We start from the raw sequence: 27076 nt of genomic DNA, 5'->3' as shown, positions 1-27076 counted from the left end.
TTAACTCAGACTTTCCTTCAGAACTCATTTTTAGCATGACTCAAAAAAAAAAATAAAAAAAAATCTGAGTACTGCATTCCTATTATGCAAGTAATTGAAGAAAATAAAAATCATATATGCAGTCAAATACTGTATTTAAAAACTGAAGTTTTTAAAAACTAGATGTGCATTGAAATACACCTATCAGATGCACAGGGACCAAATCAAGACATTTCAGAGAATCTTTGTGTCTTTTTTCCTTTACTTACATGGTATGATAGCTAACAGTACACTAACAGTACATATTTGGATAGAGTTGGGGTGCAGTTTTAAGAAACAGCAACACCTTGCAGTTTGGTCACAGCCCTGAAATTAATCAGATTTCAAGTAACAACTGAATGGCTGTCTGATCAACAGAATTACAGCTACACCTTATTTAGATCTGGAGCACTGTGTTAACTTTAACACACTTTGTCAACAATCACAGAAACATATCTGATATCAGATTCATTCCATCCCTGCTAGCTACCATGGAATTTTAAAGTAAGGAACTAAGAAGAGCTAATTCTGCTGTCGGTTAAATTCAGTAATTGTGTGGACATTCGAGATGTACAGAGTTTGGATTTGAATATGGTTCTATCACATCTTCCCCAAAACTACCTCATCTTTTTAGAGAACAGATGCTCAGCCCTGCTGATACGTGGCTGAAGCATATGGCCATGGATCTTCAAGTTAGGAGGGATATAAATAAAATATGCACGACTTGAAACAATATCATACAACACTGTAGATATAATTTGGACTTCTGGAAAACAGCTAAGAAGGCTAAATATCCATTAGGAGAATGAGAATACTGCAACAAAGGGAAATAAATGAGATAGGGCAGTATGGGGTGGAACACCATACAGACATCCAGTCTGCTTGAAACTGACTGATTCTAATGAGACCTCCAAAAAGCGTGTACTGCTATACAAGATTTTATGTATTTTGAGAAACTGTCTGCAATAACATTAAAAATAAATAAATAAATAAATAAAAAATCGAGCTGTCATTTAGCCCAGAACTTTTCATTTCTTGTTTGTATTTTAGATGCAAATATATACTAAGAAATACAGCAAAGGCCATGTACTGAGGTAAACAGTAATGCAAACAGTCTTTTAGACAGGCAAACAATGTACTCACATGTCATGGTCAGTTCAGATGCATTTAATTGGAAATAGCTCTGCAGCTGGCAATATATCATCTGTTAGTTAAGCTAATAGGAAAACGCTGCATGTTTCTTTCAGCATCAAAGCATGGAAATGTAAAACATCACTTTCTTTTCAAATCATAGGATCGTATTATGTTTTGTTTTTTTTATTATTCATAGTTTTGTTTTTAAACATGACAGACTTGCTGAGAAATCAGCGCACCCATATTCCATCCATACAAAGAACACACCTTTCCTTGAAAGAACATACAGTGACTTTAACACGTATTTTCTGCATTACAAAAAAGTGGCATTGTATTGCTTCCTATTTCTGTAGCTAGATGTAATTATAATACTGAGTCAATTACTTCAGGCCATAAGGATCTATGATAAAGTAACTGCTGTTTTCTTCTTGTCCTTGCATACCTCTGCTCAGCTTGATTTGATAGGAGGAATGGTCTCTGTTCTGACTTTCAGTGTGACCAAGATGTTTTCTGGGAAGAAAAGCTCAATGTAACTGCATCAGCAATTACAAGCAACCAAAGGACAACAGAATATTGGTTATAGTTAGGTCAAAGTTCTTGCTCACCATTAATTGAGAAGCAGGGTCACATTAACCTACTGCTTTTGTTATTGTTACACCAATAAAAAGTCAGTCTTGTGGTACTCTAAATACATCACCTCATGCACATTTAGCATTTAGTGCTTACAAAGAATACCACTCCACAAATAGGGCTGTCGCCTTACAGTAACTCTCACATTTGCAGATGGGTCAAACAGTGCACATACATTTTTCACTGTAGGAAGGAAGCTAAATATCTTTGCATAGCCATGAAGAGATTAATTTCTCTTGTTACTCTGTTACTGTGAATAGTAGCAGATACACCTAAATATACATGAATATGATTAAGCATGGCTTAATAATTAATAAAAACATAAATCATATATAAAAACAATACAGAAAAAGTACCATAACAATAATAATACCCTGGAAAGCTACCTTCCTTCTTTTGAAGGTGAACTTAAAGTAATGATGTTCTTTACCTGTTTTACTGTCTTTGACTGTCCCTGAATGTGGGTCAGCATTAAATACAGTATAACTCTCCATTTCCCACTGCACATTCAGGTAAATTATCTTAAAAAAAAGCCAAAAACAAATACTTAATAAGTTTAGCTTTTTCTCAATGACTTCTCAAGACTCTTACTTAACTAGTTACTGTGGGTACTTAAGAGACATATTCTTGACCAGAGTATGCTTGATTTATTTTTCAAGTCAAAAAGAGAAATAAGTCTTCAAGAAAATATCATCACATTCCTTTAAAAAATGTCTAACAGATATCATATGGTACTGCATTTCCTGTATATTCACCATTTATCAGACAGAACCGAACAACCAATGGCAACAGAAGATTTTCTGCCCCTCCTGAGTGGCCTGTATACTGTGAAGAAGAAAGAGGCTCAGTACCTGACCACAGCCCACTGCAGCTCCAAAAAAGGGAACTACTGGTGGATGCATTTGGCAAAATAACCTTGGATTCAGGATAAAAAGTCATATGTGCTCGCTCTGTGAGGGAGAGTGAGATCTGGTGTCAGTGATTTAGCAGACCGCCAGAAGGACAAAGTCCTCTTAATGAACAGGTATTTCAGAACACGAGGCTCTAAATATAGATGAACATTCACATAAAGTCAAAGTTGTCACCATCATTTTATATAAGCACAGCAATGAGTGGCAGACCTTTGCAAAGCCATTCTCACCAGCTTTCACCCTTCTCTCTAGTAGCACTGTCAATAACTAAGAAGTGATTTTAACTCCAGTAATAAACTCCATTACCAATTATGAATGTTATAGAAGATTTACTGAAATATTAATTTTTTAAAGATAGTATTTTGGTGAAAAATGTTGGAATCTAAGTTGTTTACTGCATATGAAAACAAAAAATAACAGTAGTTAAACATATTCCATAAAAAACATACATATTTAAGATTTTAGTTTAAATTTGTTTTAGAGAATCGTTAAGAACATCTCCAACCAATTGGGAACAGGAAAATGAGCTGAAACAATGATGAGGTCATTCTGACATCTAGTACCATTTAAAAAAGAAATCCCACGCCTTGTGATGGAATATTGTATAAAGTTTTTTTTTTTTTTTTTTTTTTTTTTTTTACAAAGAGAGGATACTGAGCATGCTACCAACTGAACAACTTTACGCTCTTTCTGTAAGTCGTGTTGCAAATGTTTGAAAATCTACCTAACTTTACAGAGAAAGACAGGAAGCATAAAGTGATCATGTAAATCTTACCACTACATATATTTGCAAAGTGAAGAGAAAACATCAGTATACACACAGTGAAGAATTTCACTGGCAGAAGGATGAGCCTTAGATGAATACAAACAATAACTTCCAAAAGAATGGATTTTTCTGCAGTCCATCTGTTTAAATCTTCACTACCAAGGGAGAAGAAAAAGTTTCACATCATTTCATTGCATTCCTCCCGAGACATCCCTTTTCTGGCCATTTCAATCTCTATTTGCTCCAAGATAACTTCAAATGCAAGACAAGAGCAAAAGGAAAGTCCGTTCAGTTAGCACATTGAGCACAGTGCCATCTTTACCTGTACAGAGGCATGCAGGAAGAAGCTTTCACATCTTCCAACAGGCAGCCTCAGTTGGCTTGGTCTCTCTACTAAATGCTCTGAATAAATACAGTAGCGCTCTGGAGGAACATTACACATGAATGGGGGAAAAGAACATACAGAATAATTTGCAACATTTCCCCTCACCAAAAAAAAAAAAAAAAAAAAAATTAAACAAAGAATTAGCTGTTTTCATTTGCAAACAACAAGAGAACCTTCTTGGCAGAAAAATATTCCTGCTGCATGACTTCCACAAACATACCTAGATAGCTCCAAGTGGGTACAAATGGCATGACTTACATTTACATATATATTTTCTGCCATATGCCCAAGAGTTGGCCATATCTTGAGAATATTATAGCTGCAGCTGAGTCAGCACAGTGAGCAATCCACAGCCAAACATTCAAAAACGTGTGCTTAAGGCAAGGAGCAAGGTTTTCCATGTCAGTAATTTTTATTTGTAAACATACAGAAAATTGCTAGCTTATGAATGTCAGAATCAACTGAATCTCCTATTTAATTCCTATTTATGCAAGATAATAAAAGCACATCACATATTCCAGAGAAATGCAAGATATCTCCAAAAAAAATTTTGTTTGTTTTCTGTTTTGACCTAAAAACAAATCTATATCTATTTTCCATGTATTTAGGATTTAAATTGATTTTACTAACAAAATCATAAGAAAGACTGTATTTCTTCCTCAGTGGCATATTGATTGCAATGATTTCCATAGGCTACAAATACCTGAAATATTTCTTTCAGAGGAGGTATAGAATCACAAAATATATCCTAAATACTTATAGGACTAAAATAACAAAATCCTTAGACTGTCTACTGTGTTTAATAGCTGGTATGTTAACATCTTTAATTCTTTAGCTCTCACAGCACCAGAGGAGATATTCCTATGAAAATAAAGATACAAAAGATGAATCACAATTTTCTGCAAAATGACATCATATTAAAAGTGAGATTTAAGAACTATTGAAGAAGCAGCTTTGAGTTCAGCACCTAACATTACCACAAAAGTGAAATTCCCATAAAGCAGTGCTCCATCACCATGGCAACCTTGCAAGGGTAGCACAAAAGAGTTCATCTTTATGCAACACAGTTTTATAAAATCCATCATCCCAAATGTGACAGCATGTACTATCTTTTGGGTCTGCTGTGACACCACAATGCATTGGAGTTATTAAATATAACCAATGCCTCATTTATTACCAGTCAAAGAAGGTACTCTCTAAATGCAAATGTTTAAAATTAAAATGAAGAGTTTAATCAGTAAAACTTCTCAATCTTAAATTACCATAGGGAAAGCAACAATATCAGCTCCGCTCACATTGTGTTTCAATACAAGTTTAAAATATTAAACCTAAGATCTATGCTTATCCTTTGACAACTACAGTATGACCTTTAGATGTAAAAGTAATGAAAGCAGTATGACCGTGCCCTTTTGAAATAAAACCCTGTAATCTCAAAGCATAAAAGCTATACTAATAAGCGATTACAAGGGGATTATGTTGCAACCTGGAGTGTATGTTTAACAATTCTCAAGACACTCTTTTTGCCATATAATTTCTTAAACTTAAAACATAGTTAAAAGCAAGGCTACCAAGAACTGCCTCAAGTGTTCCAGGTTAATTTGATTCCAATTATTTTCTACTGAATGACTAATTGTGAATGACTTCATGTATTGATCTCTTACTTGAATCAATAACAACTCCTCCCCTCCTCTCTACTTCTCCCCCCTCCCTGTTCTCTATGAGCCACACAGGGAGATGAAAAAAAAAAAAAAAAAAGAATTGTAATAGATTTTTTTGTACAGAAGCTGATCTCTCATTCATGAAAGTATGTTAATTCTAATGAACCAAACTTACAAAATACAGTGTTGAGGTCTTTTTGTGCTACCTTGTTTTATTTATTTATCTGTTTTACAACACATATAAATCTAGAGAAAAGTATTTTTAAAGACATCTAGGCTATCAGAACATTCATAATACTGGGACATCAAATGTAAACAAAGTCCTCAAGGAACTCCATAAAACTGTACTGTAATAAGAATAGTTTTCTTTTTTTTTTTTTTTTTCCTTTCATATTGTGTAAGTATATGAACTCAAGAATGGATTTGATAATATAAATATACATCCTGACATAGCTTGGTTTCAAATGTTTTGTTTCTAGGTCAGTGTGACTATTAGGCATGTATCTTGAGCCAATGTCAGTCATGTCAGCAAAAGAATTTGCATTCTTCAGACCTGTCCAAGTAGAACTGAGGTTTTGATAATAATTAGGCTAGGAAAGGTGAAAGTGTACTTTTATAATAAATGCAGCATATAGTCCTAATGAGGACAGAAAGCAAAAATCAGAATTGTCTGAGGAACTATCTCCTTACCTAAGCACTTTCTGAATTCCAAGTGACTTAATTGGGCAGAAAATTAAGGGTGGGAAAAAAAAAAACAACAAAACACTGAGAGAAATGCTATGTCATATGCTGTAAGGACAAGTCAACAATTTTTCAGTTTCCATACATTCACAGTTCTCTGATGAGAATGAATAATACATAGCCAGAATCAACAGTCAGCTAATTCTGAGCAACTTCATGTTAACATACTTGCAGCTCTAAAAACAAATTTCATCTCAATATTGCCCATATTATATTTCTATTTTACATAATACCTTATTGTATCTTCATCTGCATAGCAATTAACACCAACTTCGAAGCAACTTTGATTAAGAAGTCATTTGTTTAACTTGCCATAATTGGTAACTTCATAATATCATCTAACTTGATCTGTATCATAAGTTTGTGACTTTCTCTATTTTTGTTACTATGGATGTTTTCTAATTTGTAAACAGCAATTTTCTTGCAATGCATTTCACATACAACATTTATTTATTTAAGGTTTAAAAAAGTATTTGTTCAGAAATACAGAATGAACCACTGTATGGGAAACTGTTGATCACAGCCTCAACCTCTCTGACTGACCACCTGAAGCAAGCAATGAGTCAGCTGTGGGAGCCCAGGTGAAGGTATTTCAGTTGTGCCACCAGAAGGGGTAGAGCCAAGTTCCACCCTTCCTAGATCTCATTTAAGGGCTGACTGCCACTGAGGCAAGATCTCTTTCTCTGGAGATAGCTCCTTTGTGGAGTTTACTGCAAGCCTACAATGTCAGTGAACATTTTCCATTTATCATCTTTCTATCACAATAATCGTTTGTACAAAACATCTGTTTAACTTTTTTTTACCTATCAACTGTACAACCACCAACTTGATCTCAATCAATGTAAGTCTTGCTGCAGACTTCCATAAGAGTAGGGTACTGTCCTCACAAAGTTAAACCAATAAAAAGCACCACAGATAGATTATTGATTTAAAGTAGAATTAAGGCTACTCCTTAAAAGTCAGAGACAAAATTTCACTATATTTTAAGCTGTGGTGTATCTGTGGTGAGCACTGAAGTGCTTAGGATGCAAACACACCAAGGGCCTAGTCTGAGACTCAATTTACTATGTGTAAAGGATGCTATGCATCATGTGTAAATGAAGCAGTGTGAAGGTTAGTAGGTGATTTTTTTTCCCCTTCCTTTCTTTGCAAGCAATTCAATGATAAGCACAGTTTAGCACAAAAAAAAAACATATTAGTAGCTGATATAATAGGTGGTTTTATGGCACAAGATGAACTTTCATAAAACTTCAGCCAAAACCTTTATAGTAAACAATGCAACAGCCTCCCTCCGCTTTCTCCTGTATGAATTTAGATCTAAAGTTGTTATTCACAAGTGATGAAGCATGAAAAAAATCAATAAAAGGGCATTGCATTTCAAATATCAGTGCCCCAGGAGCAGCTCTGTCAAAACCTGAATTCACCACAGAGGTAGCAATAGCACTCTAACAGACTTCTGCCAGTTGAGAACATCTGCTTAGGGAAATAAAAGGTGCCTCTTTTAAAGAGCTGATTATCCCTGATAGCCTCTTTCATCACTTGAATACAATGCACGTGCTGCTTGATGTGTCTTTGACTACACTTCCACCAGTCTGTAAGCACTCACTTAAGCGCTTCTCACTTTAGACTGACCACCCATAGCAACTGAAGAGAGAAGCAATAAGTACAAGAAAAAATGGCTCCAGCTTTCAATGGTATTTAATTTAAAAATCTATTAATTCCCATCCTGCATCACAATTGCACATTGAAAAACTGATTTTAAAAAGTTTTACTATTTCCTGCATCTGAACAGTAAGGCTAGGATAATAAGGCACCAAGTTTTCCCCCTTCAGTCAGAATAAAAGACAGAATGGTATAACTTGAGCAGAAGATTCAAAGGCATAATGATGAAAACAATACTTTGTCTTCCGTCCCTACTTCAATATATAACAACTAGCAAAATATAATCAGTTATCGAGCAGAAACTCACCATCTGTAAGATTTAAGACCAGTGAAAAGCAGAAGATATAAGCAGTCCGAAAAGAAGTGGACATAAAATATTAGAATCATAGAATCAATCAGGTTGGAAGCGACCATAAAGAACAATGAGTCCAACCATGTTTTAAAAAGTTACAAAGTCTGTTTGCTAAGATAATCCATATAGAATCTCTCAATGGATTTTAAGACATTTTTCCCCATTCCAAATTAATTACTGGTAGGATTTTCTTCAGGAAAGTATCATTAATCATTTCAAGTTTATCTGTAATTCTAGAAGCTCCCCCTTCTCCACTTACACTAGGCTATATTTGACATTTAAATCAAAACTTCAGACATTTCTTTACAGTATGAAATGCCACCCTTAAAATATTCACCCTATCCAGCAAACTTCAGTTTTCACACTTCCATTGACTTTCATAATAGCAGATATGTTATGAGTTCTGGAAGTAATTTTACACCCCACATATTCTAGACTGATCAAAATCTTTTCTGAACATGTCTCAGTTAAATAAAAGATTGTGAATGCAAGACCATGCAGTCCCTATGGTTGTTTTGCTGCCTGTTGTGGATCAACCTGTTGCAAGGCAATGACTCTGCTCTCTATGCTCAAGTAAGGGTTCACGCTGCACAGCATAGTTCCCAACTTTAGTGTTAGCCAAGTTGTAAACATTTAATATATTACCGTAATCTTCACCTTTTTAGCAGTTCTTTCCAGACTACCAGAGGATGAGTAAAGAGAGATCGAAGTCTTAATACTTTGTAGGCCGTTTATATACTACTAATCAAATCATAATAAATCCCACATTCAAACTAGTTACATAAAATTCAGGTTAACAGTCCATAACTGAGTGCCATTAAAATTTCAGGTACTTTTTTAAAGCTACATTGAAATAAAATATTTTAACAGAATTGAATCAAAACAAAAAACAAACAAAATTTCAGCTACCCATACACACCCAGGACTCTGTCAAAAGCTGTGTAATCTTAAAGATTTTGTGTTCAAATCTTCACAAATTTATCACCTAGTTTGTAACAACCACAGTATAGAGTCCCATGTGTCTAACCTGCTAGTTTTATGCTTTTGTAACCCTCTTTTTATGTTTTAATAAATATGTTAGACAATAAAAAAATTGTTACTTCCATACGTGAATGATTTTATATATTGTATACACACTCCAAAATAATTCCTGTTCACTCAGTTCAGCCCAGGCAAGTCAAAAGGCCACAGGACTTACAGTGGATGAAAGTCTGTCACAGACACAGGTTTTTCCAGTACTAAACTTCTCTTAGCACCCAAAAACACTTAATATTTCTACATTTATTGTATAACAACACTGCATACTAAGCTAAATACTGTGAATTTTGTTTGGCATAGTCTCTCTAGTAGTTAGGTTAGATAGATCTCTATTAGCAGTGTGATGTCTCCTTTGCAAAGTTAGTCTTCACTACAAAAGGATTCTTTTTTGCCTTTAAGATTAATAGTAAGAAAGACTGACTGCCTCTGGTTATATAATTCAATTTAAAGAACCTGAAAAATGTTACTGAAAATCACCCCTATTTGCCAAAAGGCTGACAAGCGATTTGCACAAAACCATTGAAAGAATTCTGGGAGGTGTCAATAATGAATAGGACAACTGCTCGTCCAGCTTGATAACTAAAGAGAGCTTGCTGATAAATTTTAAACGCATTCAGCATACTGCATTGTACTCTGGACTCACTTTATATACCCACTGCTCCTAGATTTATACAGAAATAGTTCTGTAATAAAGCTACTTCTGTTTCAGATTACTAGACATTTTAATGCATGAAATATTTGCACATATATATATATCAATTCCTCATGACATTTTTAGATTTAAAAAAATTAAGTTGGGTGTTTTTTGTTTGTTTGCTTTGTTTTTAAGCTTTTCCCATGTTTGCATATGAAAATTTAACACCTTAATTTAGGGGGAATATAAATGCTTAGACATTACAACACATGCTCTACCTATTCTCTTTTTCTTCTTTGTTCAATTATTTTCCAGTATGAGCATACTGAGATTTGAAGAGCTTTTTTTTCCCTTCAAGTTCCTTAAGCTTATACTAACATCATTTAGGTGTAAGTATACAAAAACTAACCAGAAACCTAATACCACATGTTAAAGTTAGCGTTCTGAAAGTATGAAGTTATCTATATGATTAAATATTACTTTTTGTTTTGGAAAGCCAGAGTTTGTTTAGACTATTTCCCTTTATTTAAGGTTAAGCTATATAAAACTTTATGAAAATTCTTGTTGACACAGACAGAAGCTCTGTTTCAAGTGAACAAGCCTAAGCTAGTTTTACCTCATCCCTTTTATAACATTAATTGCAGAGGCAGATAAAGTAAATTTTCCCTTCTGCTGATTTCTTTTACTTTTACTTTCAAGTCTTGACTGGCATAAGGACACTCTAATACTTAGCGTTGCCAATGGACCTGCTCTTAGGCAAATAAAATGGATGCCTGCTTGAGGGCTTTGGGTTTTTGTCTTCATTGTCCTTCTGTCTTGACAAGGACCTACTGCAAAATATTGTTACTTCTCAACAAGTTTGAAAGTATGTATGCTAAAGCACATGCATCTGCTTAAATCATTATATTTGAAAAGACCCTATTCTGTACTGGTGATGATCAAATCAAACCTATAACCAAAATATTTAAATTACTTTGAGATATTCCAGAGTTAAAGTACAGCAATGACTGAAGGAAGATGTCTGAAAGAAGCTTTCTTCTCTCAAAAAAAAAAGTAAAAAGTAATTTAAAAACATGTTGTCATGAACTTAATGTAAGTAATTTTGTTATCAAACCAATTATGAAAATTGAAGATATGAAAGCATCAGAATTGAAATATCTTTGACAAAAATAAAGCATTGTTGAACTCTTTTGATCATACATCAAAAGTGACAGATTAAGTGGAGTTCTTCTTATAAATGATGAAATGAAGAAGTAGGTAGCTTGCACTAAGTAAGACATCAAGGTCTCCCAAGCACTTTTCTCTGCACTCTCAAGCCAAGCAAGGACCCTGGGATACCGAAGGATTGTCTGGGTTTTGCACACTGCTATCATTTCCCATTATTTCTGATACTTCTGAACTTCTTATGCCATTTCAGACTGTTGAAACATAAATAACCAAGTGGATGGATAATCAGATCAGCCCTAATTGCATTAGAACAGTTGGTACTATCAGAAAATAATTTGCAGAAAATAACAATGGTGTTTTAAAGCTTTTGCTGCATTTGGAGTACCTCTATCTTAACTGTGGGAAGGCAGTAGCTTTTTTGTGTAAAATTTTGAACAGGAAGGGTTCCTCTTACTAACATGTGCCAAAGCTGCCTTTCCTCTTACAGCTGTAGCATCTTCACAAAAGAAAGATACACTATCACATAACAATGAAGAACTCTGTCCTTCAGAACATGGAAGAATGAAGATCTGCCAAGTCAGCCTTATTCACCCTTTTCACATTCTAGGGCTTGTTTGTTTGTTTTGTTTTTTTCCACTCAGGACAACAATCAGAGAACTCTTCTCTCCATCCATATTCGCACTGTGGTCTTGATCATAAGAAAATTTCAGACCTTCAGCGCATGATAATTAACAACCCCTCTAATCCAATTAATATTATGTCTATCATCTCCACACAAGCAGTGGCTTTGTTCTTGGACCAGAGAAACCTTGTTCAATACTCCATTTGTTGAATAAAAAAGGAACAACACAAGGCAGAAGGAAAAACCACCCAAATATAACTAAAGAAAACTGCATTCAGAGTTCTTTCTTTGTTCTCTTGTTTTTCTGCTGAGAAAATTCTCTTCCAAAACCACGTTGACTGACACTACTGTGCATTTGGCTTTTCTCTGAATGCTTACTTACTGATAAAATTACTACAATAAGCTCAATGACTGAAGCAGTCCAAAGGGCTCTATGCAGAGCTCTTAAAAATACAGAATCTTGCTTTTGAATAAAAGGCACAGCAATTCCGGAGTACAGAAAAACATTTCTTCAGCATTAACCGTGTGACTAGCAATATCAACAGTCATGACCACTCCTCACTGATACACAAAAACCTGCTGAAACTGTCAGTTCAAGGGGTAAGACAGCCACTGAAATACATACTTTAAAGTACAGATATGTCATGCCTTAACTGCCATTTGGGTCTCAATCTGTCCCTCAGCACAATAACAGATAATCTGCAACCATGAACATGTTAGATCATAGTAAAAGGATACATTAATTACCCCAAAGACTGAATGAGGCCATACAGGATGAAATAAACATACGTGTTATACATTTTATACATATAACATGTTGCAAATATAAAGTAAAATAGATTTACTTCCCACATACTCATTTACTATTAATATTACCAGCCAATTTAAATTATACAGAATGATAACTGTTAGTGTGGTTGCTGTTTGGTTTTATTCTACTGTCAGTTTCTCTATTTCAACTTCCAAAAGCAAAACAGTATTCTTGTAGTGACATTTCAATATGCACAATTCTCAAACGATCCCACTAAATTAATTATCACACAGTCAGCACTTAAATGAGGTCTAAGAGAGATGCAGCCAGACTCTACCCCTTCTTCATACACAGCTGAATTATCATCACCTTTGCTCGCAGGGCTAACTGGGTCCTTTGTCCAGGTTCTCAGTCACTGATTCAGGCCTATTCTAACTTCACTTAACAAAATCCTTTTTTTTTTTTTTTTTTTCCTATGTTCATGGAGAAACTGAAAATTACCATTTGCTTTCATGAATTTTAGCTAGAGTAAAACTGAAGGTTAGTGAAGCATTTGAAATCTTCAAAACTAAAGATCATTTGGATAAAGAATAAGTCCTTCATTGAAACAGCCTATTATTCAACTTTCTCACTTTATATGTGAGCATACTGCAAACTAAAGAAAACTACTTACTTAACTCATAGGGAATACATGTTTGTGTTACAAGGTTCAAAGAGAAAGGAAATATTAGAAGACCAGGTTCAGTGCTTAAATTAAATCCCTGGATGCTAGGAGTTGGCACCTTATTTCTGCCTAACTCAGAGTGTTCTTATGGGCTACTTTAGCCTCTGCTTTGTAAAATGTTCTGGCTTAGATCACAACTTCCATTCCTCATTGAATTAGTCAGCTTTGAATAGGCATTTCTTCCTTTGCCTTAGAGCAGGAATTATCAGCTCTAGTTTTGCTGCTATGGCACTGATGAAAACTGATTCACCATGGTAAATACATATATACAATAAAAACATTGACTGCCATTACATTCCTGAAATTTCGATTGTTTACCTGTAGCATCCAATTTAAGGTACTCAAAACAAATGACCACAACAAAACATTGAATTTTTTTGTGGAACAGTGAGGCAGATCTTTGAGAAAGACTGATCACCTTTTGATGCATGCTTACATCCACTTTGGAGGCATTTCTATGAAGATGATTCAGTTTTCATTTTAGGCTCTGACTTAAGGGAAGGCTTTGAATGTTTGCTTCAGTTAGGTCATAAAGAGTGTTATGGCTTGCTTTGGTGTTTTTGGTTTGATGTATAATTCCATCTATACAAGAAACATGACAAAATGATTATTCCTCGTGAAATAAAACCAAGTCCACTGTTTTTAAAGTCTAACGATTTTCTTACATTACCACAGTAATTTCTACATTATGTGTGATTCATAGCCTTCAAGGCCAGGAGGGTTGTTTTTTATTACCTAGTCTCATTTCCTGCATAATACAAATTACAGGCTGTCAACATGAGAGATCTCCTCTTTAAGTACTCTAGTGACTAAGATCCTAGGAAAAATATTTTTAGTCTTTCTAAAGCCTGCTCTTCTGGCTTTGGTCCCAAGAGTATGCCAACTAGGTAGATAAGTAAAGGCACATTGTTGCCTCCCAAGGTAGGTAATTAGCATGACCTAGTTACGTGTACAGTTCTCATAGTTATATGTACTTATTAAAAGATACATATACAAATCTTATAGGCGTTCTGAAAAGAAAAATATTAATGTGTGTTAATGTTACACTTTCATAACAGCTCAATGAAAGGAGAACTCCTGAAAACCTGCTTCATAACAGGATCACGCACTTCAGAAATCATACAAAGTATAAAACTCCTACCCATTTCAGAACAATGCATAATAAGAAAATGCATGCATTTTCCTGAAAGTAAATGATGCAATAGGGATTTAAGGATGCAAACAGGGCAGACATTTTCATTACATATTTTCTTTATACAATACTTGATTTTGAGGCATTTCTGAAAAAAAAATAAAAAAAAATCATGAACTATAGCAACTTTGAATGGTTTCAGGGCACCATTATTTTTCTGTGTATGCACACATCAAAAATGCATACGCTGTTAGGAATTGTAGAAGGATCTATCCTTCAGAATTACCATTTGTTTCCACGTATTTGATACCACTCAATATTTTCATTAGGAATACAAAAATATTTCTTATTCACAGTAGCCTAAACCATTCATTTCTTTGTTCTGAAAGGTACACAGCAGTAAACTAACAAAGGGGCTCAGGAGGCTCTACTCCAACACTCAGATTGTAGGCTTGTCATTTATCCTTTCTCAGCCTCAAACACAATATACAGACATATATAAGATGAATACATCGCACAGTATTCCAAGTTATTCGTTTCCAAATTTAACTTTGTCGCCCCAATCCTGCACTCAAATACTTCCACTTGATTTTAATCTGCTGAGCTCAGTTTCTCTCAAAACTCATGCAGTTGCAATGACAAACACAATCTCAATTTGAATAACCTATTTTAGACAACAGTAGGGCTGAAAAGTCTGCTGTACTGTGACAATAACGAAAAAATGGTGGTAAATACCCAAAAGGTTATTTGCAGGAAAAATTCATCCACATGAAAGTCTTCAGTCTGCTGAGAAATGCCAAGGCAATCTCCACCAGGGAGCAATCTCCAAAAGATGCTGCCTTAGTGATGGCCAGCACTTAAATGAGGTCTAGAGGAGGTGGAGTCAAGTTTCACCCCCTACAGGAGCACAGCTGAATTACTCTCACCTGTGCTCCCACAGTTGACCCAACACTTGCCTCAGCTGATTAATCAGAGGTTCAGGCTGTGATTACCAATTTTCCATACAGTCTGCTAAGGACACCACTTAGTTCATGACAAAGACTGATGTAGCTGTGTTTGAAGGTTCATAATGATGTAAACACCTTCAGGTAGCTCCAAAATTTATAGTTTGCATAAGTGTCCACATGAAATGTAAACATATATATTGCTCAGTACCTATACCACTGTAGTCTGTAAGTGTTCAGGTACATGTGTCAGTCTGAAGTCAGACAGGAATTTGGTGATCTCCCATACCATCTTTGTGATGCTGGAAATATTTACCAGTGCTAGTTTGATGTAATTACTCCTAAATAATGCCTTTAAAGCTGAAAACTATGTAGTAACTAGTCAGTAACCACAGTTAATACTCATTTAACTTGAACATCCATTCTTAGTGGAAACAGCACAGCCAAGAAAAGCATAAAGCCCTAAATCTAAGCTGTTCATTGTTTTGTACAGGTACGGTAGGAAAATAATGATCATCATATAACAAAGTTTTCTCATTTGCTTACAAAACTAGCTTTTAAAGATGGTATGCCTATAATAAAGGTAGGCAGTGGTTTACTAGCTTCTCTGGTAACCTCTGTTTAGCTGAGGTTGCCCCTTTACAGAAGATGCCAGTGAGTTAGTTCAGCTTTCAGCTATTTCTTTCATAAGATATTATGTTTCATTTTATCTTTCATAAGATCTAAGTTCTAATTTAAACATGCAACATGATGCACTGAAATCTATTAGCAAGTTACAGAAGTGGGCTTTAAATTAAATGTTTATATGCTTATCAGAAAACTAGTGAGGGTGCCAACTGCAAACAAATAAATACAGATGATTCTGCTTTTTTTTTTTCTTCTTTTTTTTTCTGCAAAATAAATGAATTCAATAAAAAAAGATTTGATTGTGTTCCCTTCCTCTTATGCCTAAAAAACAGGTATTTTGATATGTGTGAAAACTGTTAAAAGAATGACAAAGGTGCAACTTCATAGCAGAGTCCACATTTCATTGTTCAGGCTCAATTCCTATGAAAATTTTCTCCTTCGTGCTCCTGAATTTCCCAGTTCAATGCACAGCTTCACTGCTCTGCTGATACTTAATTGCTCTGGGTGGTCCCTGAAGTGAAGACAGAAAGCTACCTTCAAGCAATTAAGAATGGCAGGGATATAGAAGGCTTTGAATATGAGGAAAGACATATACAAGTGCAAATTATATTGATTAATTAAAAGATTTTAAGGGAAACCAGATAACTCAGATTTTCTGATGTCTCTAAGTAGCCCGGCATACTTTTATAGCCATAGAAATGAAAAATACTGTAGAGTTAAAGGGTAGGTTAAAAGTTTTGTACACGGAGCTTTTACTTTTACAGGAACAATTAATTCTGACATGACTATTAAAATATCTTTTTTTTAAACTCTTTTGTGAGGCATCATTCTTTGTGGAAATACATAATGATGTGCATGTAGAGAGCACAGTCTACATTTTCAGTTACAATAGTATAATTTTGGGTTGTTTTTCTTAAGGTTCTTCATTTTTAAAAAATTGCATTTCTTTAGAAATTGTGGTAGTGTTTTCCACCAAATTTATTAAGCTTGGATGTAAAGAAATAATAGATATTTTGGAAAATTCTCCTTAGGTTTCTGGCCTCTTTGTTCTTAATTGGTGGAAATCCACTGAGTGTGATTCTGATCAAACTAAAATCAGTTGAGATTTCTGCTGCAGGTAAGATGAACAATCTCAAATTAGTTTTGATTTTAACTAAAATAATATAAAATGGAGTCTGTTTGGATTTGTTCAGCTTCCATTTGTAGGTCCCAAAGATAGAACTTATTCCTACAGTACAATCTAGAGTGAAGCTGCAAATCCTTAGTGTCACTCTAAAGATGCATTTGGTTCCATAATGTTATCAGATATTCAAAGAACGAGGAATGGAGGAGGTTCCAGAATATGACACAAAATATCTAAGGAACATGAATCTAAAATCTCTATTTCACAGGAAATGCACATGAAATTCATATGAAACTCATGAAGCATTTTTGTGAAAACTTACAAACTGCCTCAGCTCTTAATTCTTGTTCTTCAGTGTGCATAAATAAAAGCATACGTATATATATATAACAACAAAGATATGCTTGCTTTAGCAAAAAATGCCTACTTTTCCAATTTCTTCCTTGCTTACCTGCTCAAAAATCTTCTTTTAACACTATAGAGTAACAGATTCGCTGCTTACCATCTTCAATAAATGTCCACCTAATATTAGCCGTAAATACACATATTTCATCTTGAAAGAACTTTGATATAAGGATTCTTTGTCCGCATACCCATCTTCTGGTGAAGTCTATGTTTACAAATGGACCCCAGTGTTGAGGAAGCCAAAATCTTAAATATGTACCATTACAAACTACTGTGTGTTCTGAACAAGCAGAAGTCTAATCCTTTGCAAAGAAAAGATTTTTTAACATAAAATCTACTGCAGTGCTACATCTGCTTTTTTTATTTTCTCTAAATATACAGGAGATTTATGGCATACATATATGTATACATATGGTTCTTGCTCACTTGGAGTGATATCAGAATGTTTCAAAATATGGTAATATAGAAAACGCTTTATTTTGGTCATGGAAAGGTGCTGGAACACACGGGATATTTTGGACCCTTTCTTCATATAGTTTTCCTGATATCTACAGCAGGTCTTTACAGTTTTTCTTCATACTGCTGGTCATGAATCCACTATCTCAGATGCAATTTGGAGCATATATGTCACAAGACATAATCTGGGTTTTTAGTCCTGATGACTGTTTACTTCAGAGCCACATATAACAGGCAAAAAATATCTTCAATATAAATTAACCACATCTCAACATAAAGGTGAATCCGCCACTTCACACATCAGATTCCCGGCTTGCTAGGTAACATTCACTGAAGTGCAACTCACTCTGTTTTAATGCATCACAACTTCTATGTACATAAATATTTCACCCTTACGATTAAAACATTTAAAGTATAGTTTATTATGATGTTGAGTTTGAAGAGATTACCCATAAAAATGTAAAGATAACATAAATATATATTAGCTTGTACAGGTACATGCAATACAAATGAGAACTTAATTACAATGTTTTTGTGAGCACCAGTCACTATTTAGCTATATTTAAGTAGATCTCTTAAGAAAAAGTTGTCACTATAGAACAGATATGCGTAATTATTTCCCCTTGGAATGCCTTAAAGAAAACTTCTGTTTAAAGTTCTTTAATTCCTTTGAAAAGCTAACTTTCACTAGGAATAAAAATTCAAGTCATTTTCCATAGAAGGTTCTTTTGCTGTTTGGTAGGTTATACAAAGTCGCTGTCTGCACACTACTAAATATATTTAAGGGTAAATTTTTAAACATTAGTAATTTGTTCCTTATTGGAAGAAACAGCTATGAGCTGAGAAATGTTAGGTTATTTATATTTCTAATAGAAATTCACTCTGATACAATTTCAGTTACCCAAAATTGGCAACCTCAATCTGTGTAAAGTGCCCACATTAGCTCAATTCAATCCTAGTTATGAGTCGTGTAAGTAAGCTGCCTGCACCTGGGATATATAATGATGGGAATAAGTACTGACAATCAAGAAAGCCCCCATTTCATGTTTTGCTCTAGCCAAACAGGATACCTAAAAAAAAATAATAAGCCATGCTACAGCTCAGTACCATACCAAAGCTTCTTAATAACTTCTGGACTATTGGTGACAGGCCATGGAAGGCTGAAGGATGCATGGCTCTCAGACCAACTTTAGAGCAGCACAGACAAAAACATGTGAGCACTGGCTTCTCAACAGTGCCAGCAGTTTCAGAGAGTGTAGGAGACCAAAACTGCCTTAGTTCTTTGAAAACAGTCACCACAACAGGGTGAACATGTGGTTGTATAAATTCAGACAATTTGATAAGGGAGGTTACTAACATAAGGTGCTGTTTGTGTTGCATGACACATGCTATACCATGACCTCAAACAACTGCTTGCTTGTAGCATATCATTTTAATACTCATGATTGCTTAATTACTTATTTACATTATTTTAATTTCCCACTGCCTTCAGTCAATTCAGTCAATTGAATTAAACTGATAAGCAATAAGATTTAATTCTTATAGATAGACAGTGGCGTCACTTTGCTTTTACAAATGCAGTATGATTCTTTGTGCAAATGCAAAACTCACTCTTTCTTGGCAAGGAAGTTCACAAAAATATTGCAATTCTGAGGTTTTTCTTAAGTGTTTACATGCAGTATACAAAATACCAACACATCATAAGCCTGTCATCTACCACAATAAATTTAATCTACCACAATAAATTCCAAGTTGTAATATCAGACTTCCAGTAGAAATAGTTACTACTAAACATAGTATCATTTCATAGATTGTTATGGACCTGAGAAAATTGCATATGATTCAAAACTGCATATTATTTCTAATAGAACAGGAATATGAGCTTGATGTTTAGATACAGAATAAGCAATATATATAGTCAAAAGTAGAATATTTGTACAGAACTAAACAATAGGTAAAAATAAGTACAAGCTTAGGAGAATTGCAAAAGAAAAAGGAAGTAATACGTGTGACTATGTTGTAGTAACTGAATTATCTGAATTATAAAGCCATTTTCTTGCTCATCAAATGAAAATGAAAAGAAACAGAGAAATCTGGGGGGGGGGGGGGGGGGGATGGATGGATGGAAATAAAGAAATTGAGTGTTTTTCATTAGTTGCTGTGTAATCTTAGTTATAACTGCCATTCATCACAAAATCTGGGAGGTACTAATCTTCTGATGAGTTAGAACCTGTATGTGAAAACGACAGTTTTATTAGACCTCCTATACAGCATGTAGAAGGCGGACAAAATTTCTGATGGCAAAGCATTTGTTTTCTTTGAATTCAAACACGTATTCTGAATAATACATTCAACTGCTCTAATAGGGCCAGCCCCCCCCATAAGATTTGCTTTGCCCATGCCTTTCCACCAGCACAGCTACAACATGTTTATTGCTATAGTTGTGTACAGGTAGGAGATTTCCAGAAAACAAACAAAACCTGGTACTTCTGAACAGACAGAAAGTTTATCAAAAAATTAATAAATGTCAGTACAACTGAAAGTTTTTAAAGAAAAAGTGCTTCTTTATAAAATTAGACTTAGCATTTGCAAGCTATAAAAGCTCTGGGATTTATATTCTGCTTTCTGTCAGCTGGTTCAGCACATGTATATATGGCCTCAAATACTGACAGACAGACATCTGTCAGCACGGTGACACCTTCCCAACTTTGTTCTGCCTTTCTATAAGGGGCAGTGACAGCTTTGTAAATATTGACACTGCTTCAATAAAAACTTTGTTGGGAAATCATCTGCTGTACTTCAGGCTCTACATGCAGCTAAGTAACAAATGGCAAGTGTATCCTGTGAGATGCTACTGGATTTTGTACTGTGTGCCCAATTGGAAAGGGTGCCTCGCCTCCTCCGACTACACTAAGACTGGCCTGTCACTGTCCTGTCCTTGAGGCATCTCATTCTGTAGTAACATTGATACTTTTTTTCCCCCCCAGAATCTCACATAACACCTACGAAAGAAACAGGTGGTGCTTCAGCCACTTAGACCCTTCTGAGCAAATTACATAGTAAGGCTTCCTAATGTTTTTATTGCTTATGTTTACTGCTGAAGATGAATTCACGGTAGAAGCACTCTGAACCCCCAAATCACTTTTATTACTGACCTTATCTAAAAGAAATCAAATTATAATGAAAGACTGAACTGAGTGTGAATAAATTCATCACAAATCTCCTTTTGTCCCATCTTTCCTTTCCATCACCCTCCTACTACTTATATTCTCACATGTTATAAATATGCATCACAGCTGTTTTCAGTTAGTATGTCTGATTACATAGCTTTAACATAGTAAATAACGGTTGATGACATGGTCCAATGCTGAGATATTTTCTGATACATGCAATTGTTTTTTGTATACACATAAGTCCTTTCCATTCATTTGAATAGATATACGCTATTATGTGCAAAGAGGAAGCAGTGTTGTTATCAAAACATAGCAGTGTAATTGGTACTCTCACATAAAAAGGGGAAATTTATAAAAAATATTAAAATGTGAAAAGAAAAATTTAGTAGACTGATTTGATGATAGATGAGTGGTATTTATGTCACGCAGTACACCATTACACATTAGATGTAGCTAGTATACCTAATGTCATTTTTTGTGAATATAATTGTTAAGCCTTTCAAAGTAAAAAATAAAATGCCTAATCATTGCATGATATTTTTTTCTAAAATCTGCTTTCTATATTAACTATTAATCATTTATTCATAATACTTATATGTTTTCATCCGTTTAAACAACAACAACAAATCTTCACTGATGTATACGTTACTCTATGTATGGAATAAGCTGGAAAAAATAACCCTTAATAATAACAAAAATGTCAAGATTTGGTTGCTACAAAATGTCACTTTAAGGTAACTAACTCCACCAAAAACATCCATCATTATGTAATAAAGTATTCATAATAAGGAATAAAGAAGTCATAGGTACATGGTACTGTTAAGAAAAACGCAACAAAGATCAACCAAGGAACAAGCAAAAAAATCCTATGAGAAATAATCAGACCAGTTTTTGTCTTCTTGCTTTGGAAGTTTTAAGCAGGTAGATTTACATGTTCAGAACACTCATAACCCTTTAAATACCTATGTATTTACCTATATAGATTTACCTATGCCTGTGACAGTAGTCTCTCCAGAAAGTCTGATATGAAGAGGAAGGAGACACTACAGGACTGAAAATACAGGCTTTGCATCACATACATTTTCTAGGTTTGGAAACACTACATCAGACAAGACAGCAAGAGACACAGAAGCTTGTTTCTAGTTTCAATAGTTAGAGAAGTACTATGACACAGATAGGCTTTCTGATATTTACCAAGAGTTGGCACACCCTGGCAAGGATTTAGGATGAACAGAACTATATAATTGTAACACAGATTTAATGACATTAAATAACCAATTTCTTATCATAAGAATGTACAGACATGATGTCTTTGAGTATTCTCATAGCAAAATATGGTGCGTAAGTATACAGGAAAATGTCTTGACCCTACTACACACATACTCTGCAGAAGTAAGGAAGTAAATATAATTGGCATTGCTCACATCAAGGATCAAAACAGAGTAACGAAATCTGAAATAAAACCCACATTTCTCTTTGGCGTTCATTCTTCGTTGTTCCTTTATCCAATTCTTGTCTCAGATGCAATCAAAGCGAGTAACTTACAAAGAAAATCTCAGGGCAAAAGCGATCACCTGATAGCAGAGACTTGCTGAAGTCAGTGCTATTGGGATTTAAAACTTACTTTGAGCTGTGGACTGGCCCTGGACAGATTATCTCCAGATAACTTCTGTTGAACAACATCATGTGTTTTGTTTTTTTGTGTTTTGTTTTGTTTTGTTTTGTTTTTCTGTGCCTGGTTGTTTCAACTACAATTCTTTGAGAACAGAAAAATGCATATCTCAAAACATGGTTGTTATTTCATTTTGAATGCTTTCTGTAACTGTAGCCTCCTTTATCATTGCCACATTTTACATCTCTCACAAAACCAGGAGGCAAACATTAAAAAAGTCAGCTTGTCCTTTAAATACTTCTCCTTACCTCAATATCCATGAAATATTTACTTAAAAATATACCTACCTCATCTTATTAGTGCAAAAAGATTTACATTTATTTGCATTACTTAGACATACATTAAAGTATACTGGTGGCATTAAAAAATAAAGAAAATCATGTAATACCTTTACTTTTACCTATGGATTTGGTGAAATGGTTCCATGAAGAAAGCATTTCCAGACAAAAAGAGAATAAGAAGAGGAGAGAAACAACAGTAAGAGTCGTGAGTTATATGTAAATGCAGTAATATATAAACATGAAAAGAGACAAAGTATAAGGTCTGGAGACAAATGGAGATGCAATCAATGTCATATTAAAGATTTAGTTTATTTTCTTTTTCCAGTCATGTACATGCAGCGAAACACAGAAGTAACCCATGCTTAGATAAGAAAAAGTGACACGAAAGTAACAGGGAACAATGAGTTAGGAGAAGAAAAACCACTGATTTCTTTAGGTGGTAAAATTGTACTCTCAGCATTCCAGAAGCCAGGAGCAGGTGCTTTCTGCAAATTCCACTCAGCCATGCATTAAGGTAAATGCACTCTTCAAGGCGTACAATGTGACAAGCTGAGTTTCTTCTCCCAGGAACTCCGAAGAGCGCTCTTGCGATTCATTTATCTTTTATAGAATCACCCCTTATTGTATTTTCAGATAAATACATGAAATTTTCTTAAACACCTTCTTATTTCTCTCACCTCTTTTCAGTTATCATATTGCGAGAGGGGAAGTTCAGGAGGCAGGAAGGACAAAAGCTTACAGAGCAAACAAAAGGAAAAAAAAATGAAATAAGGAAAGATGTGACTAAAACCATGTGTTTATTTGCAGCCAAAGACAGCTTTCAAGCATTTGCCCATCATTTGCAGTGATGGTTTCAAAGCAGCTACAGAACAAGAAGAAACAATGAAAGCAGAGTGGAAAAGGAACAGAGCCCATACCTTGGTCGCCCATCATCAGGTGCGCCAGACCTTGAAGGGAAACAAGAGCACAGTCAGCAATGAACAAGGGAGCATGGGAAGGTGGTGTTGTCACAGTGACAAAAATGTTTTGTGACAGGCATCTGTTTCCTATGAGATGTCTGTACCACAGACAGAAATCAAAGAGCATTTTTCAGCCACTGGTTGGAATGCTCTGGGCTACGAGAAATAGAACTACAATTCAAACACTGGGTACTGTTTTCTGGTGTATTTCTTCTGTGCAATAGTTGGGATGGCAGAAATACTAGAATGCTTTCAGATCCAACCAAATCCTTTAATATTCCATCTCTCATTATTGTATTTTCATTATATTGCTTTGAACACTTTGCTGGGAGGAGGACTTCCTGTCCTCTACTTGCAAAATGATGTTAAAAACCTGGAAAGTGTAAACCTGAAAAATGGGCTGGGTCTGGTCTTTTTCCCCTCATAAAAATGAGCATTTCAGGTAATTAAACAAAATTTATTTATCACATTGAAATGATAATGCAAGGGATGTCTCCTTATTTGTGTGAAATGTGAGAGTAGAATGAATACATTCCAGAGGAGGCAAATTATTATATATGCGATACAAAACACACAGCAATAAAGAAAATTTAAGTGACAACCTCTGAATTTGCTTCATAAATCTGTGAGAAACAGATTTTGCTTTATATTGGTATTTTGAGATCAAATCCAATCATACCATGATGGGTCTAGTGACATTTCAAAACAGATGGCCGTAATGACAATCCTCAACCAGAGCCAAATTTAGTTAATCTTTAACCAAAAATATTCATCTTTTTTTAACACACAATAATAAAATGATAATTATATCCTCACTGAGAATAACATGTTAAGGGGAGAAGTTTTGTACAGAAAAAAGACTTTTCACATTTCACATCAGGTTTATATTCTATTTGAGCTTAGCTCATTTAGAATCCATTTTAGATGTTCTTAATTGCTTGTGCTTATCTTCTACAACAACTATAAAAATGATACATTATTTTCTTATTTGCCATTAATTAAAGCTAATTCACACAAAGAAGGTGTGCAATAAAATATCCTTCTCTTTATTGGAAAGCAGATTTCCTAGAGAGCTCCTGTGATTTCTACTTCACAAAGAAAATTAGGTGCACAAATGACTCATCGTACTTGGGGGTATTTCAAAGAAGATACTCCCGACTGCAATCAGATTTCACATCAGTTCAAGATCTCAAGTGATGTTTCAAATAGGCTAACAAAGTTTTTGCTGAATTAGTGCTTTTTAGCATCAACATCCCCGGAGGCAAGTTGAACTGGAAGGCCCGATGTGCCCCATTTCTTGAGCAGTAGATTCATTTACAAACACAGCACTCTGTAACTGTTGGGATGTACCAATGTATGCAAGAACTGAATGTGATACTGAAGAGATGCCTATGTAAGCATTATTTGGTAAGTACCTCACGGCTAAACGGAAGTTAGGAGAAATGTGTCTGCACTCATTCTTCCTGCATTAGCATAGCTGCAACTGAGACAAACTTAACACACAAACTGTAAGACTATTGTGTCTCCTAGGGAAAAAATAGAAGGTTATCTCTTCCTAGCTTGACTTTTATAGTTATAAGGCCCTAAATAAAAAGCTGAGCTTCAGGAGATGATCACTGCTTGATATGTACTAGTTTTAGTAATACCATACGTGTTTTTATATAATTTGGAAAACAAACAAAGAAAAAAAAAAAACAACAAAAAAAAAAAAAAACACAAATGGAAGAAAAGCCTCTTGAAAACATCATAGAAACCACTTGAATTTTAAGAGTCACTTACAGTGCTGTTCAACTAAAAAAAGGAAGCCAGTGACTGTAAAAAAAAATACACTGCTTAAACCAAACATCCATCAATTAAAAAAAGATAGTACTAGTTCTCAGGCACTGACTTCTTTTTCACTCTGTATGTTACTTATTTTTGAAGTATAAGTAAGGTTACTTATACTTACTTGCTATGAGTATAATGCTACTTACCTCATTTTATATTTTGCAAGTTATGGATGAAGGCTATGGAAGAGTGATGAATTGCTATTACTGTACCTGTACAATCCATAGAGGTGTTTAAAATGATGCAAAAAACCTACCATCACAGTCATCACTGCTAGATTTTCAAAATGACTGTGTGCTTATAGTTGAGACAACCACAGTAGATGGTCACAGAAAGACCTAGGTTTGACGGGCCATGTACAGGCATGCCAAACATTAGTAATATTCATTTGTGCACCATTCTTTCATACATGATCAGAATGATAAAAAACCTTTTCTTTGTGAATTAGGAATTAAGGATTCAGTAGGAATACCTCCTGTATGCATGTGTGATTCATTCCATATTCACACGGAACTTGGCATCAAAGTTGAAGGGCACAAAATGGGATAGGGAAAAAGAGCATGAAGAGAGGCTACTTTCATAACCTTGAGCCTAAGTTCCATGCAGAGCACAGGCCAAAGAAAATTTAAACATGGTGAACTTGCAGCAAACGTGCTCAACCCTAGCACAATTTAACAAAATGAGTAAAATGTAACCTTTTTACACTATCATATTTCACTCTATGAATAATCCTTCCTTTAACTTAAGGAAATGCTCAGATATCACAGAATTCAAAGATGAAAAACTATTCCTCAGTTTCCCAGTTCTGCTTAGGATATACATTCAATGCTTCTACTTTAAGATATACCTCTTCTGCAAATCTAGTGTATGCATAAGGCCTGTGTAGGAATAAATGTGAGCGTGCAGTTTTATGAATTAGAATCAGGTAACTCCTGGATTAAGTGTTACCCGTCTTGTTTTGTATTGCTGTGCATAAATGAGTTCGTGAAATGAAACTGAATCACCTCATCTTGTAATGCTCTTGATCCATAATTGAGCCTCATGTTGACACCAGTGAGAATTTCATGCAAAGGTCAAACGTAATGGTAGTTACCTATTTCTTGACTAATGTTTCTGACTTACAAATCCTATCCCTGTGTTGTTTAATAAATTTTTATTTCACAATGAAAACAGAATTGTACTGATTTGGATGTTCTTGACATTGCCTGCAGTTAAAGCATCAGAATAACATAATTTTTTTCCTACTGGTAACAGGTGTTTTAATAAAGTTCCACAGCATCATGT

The 27076-nt window shown here is 34.8% G+C and overlaps 1 protein-coding gene and 1 long non-coding RNA gene across 36 annotated transcripts in view; both read right to left on the bottom strand.

Moving 5' to 3' along the window:
* Positions 1-27076, bottom strand: part of NRXN1 (neurexin 1) — a 606274-nt gene that overhangs the window by 510472 nt on the left and 68726 nt on the right. For 20 of the 35 annotated variants that reach the window (XM_015856854.2, XM_015856856.2, XM_015856852.2 and 17 more), the window contains 2 exons: positions 23924-23953; positions 23114-23125 (listed from right to left, as the gene is read on the bottom strand). The exons of 6 other annotated variants lie outside the window; for them this stretch is intronic. In XM_015856854.2, coding sequence (XP_015712340.1) covers positions 23114-23125; positions 23924-23953 — 42 coding nt within the window. Of the gene's footprint in view, positions 1-23113; positions 23126-23362; positions 23741-23923; positions 23954-27076 lie in introns of those variants that run through there. 9 more of the 35 variants (XM_015856857.2, XM_015856862.2, XM_032443902.1 and 6 more) reach the window with 3 other exon arrangements.
* LOC107310850 lies at positions 1170-2526 on the bottom strand. The gene is made up of 2 exons (XR_001553762.2): positions 2213-2526; positions 1170-1662 (listed from the first exon to the last, which is right to left on the bottom strand). It is a non-coding gene; the product is annotated as an uncharacterized LOC107310850 (long non-coding RNA).

This window comes from Coturnix japonica, chromosome 3, assembly GCF_001577835.2.
Source record: "Coturnix japonica isolate 7356 chromosome 3, Coturnix japonica 2.1, whole genome shotgun sequence".
Lineage (NCBI taxonomy): Eukaryota > Metazoa > Chordata > Aves > Galliformes > Phasianidae > Coturnix > Coturnix japonica.
Note: the sequence above shows the minus strand (reverse complement) of the source record. Positions and strands in the feature narration are given on the sequence as shown.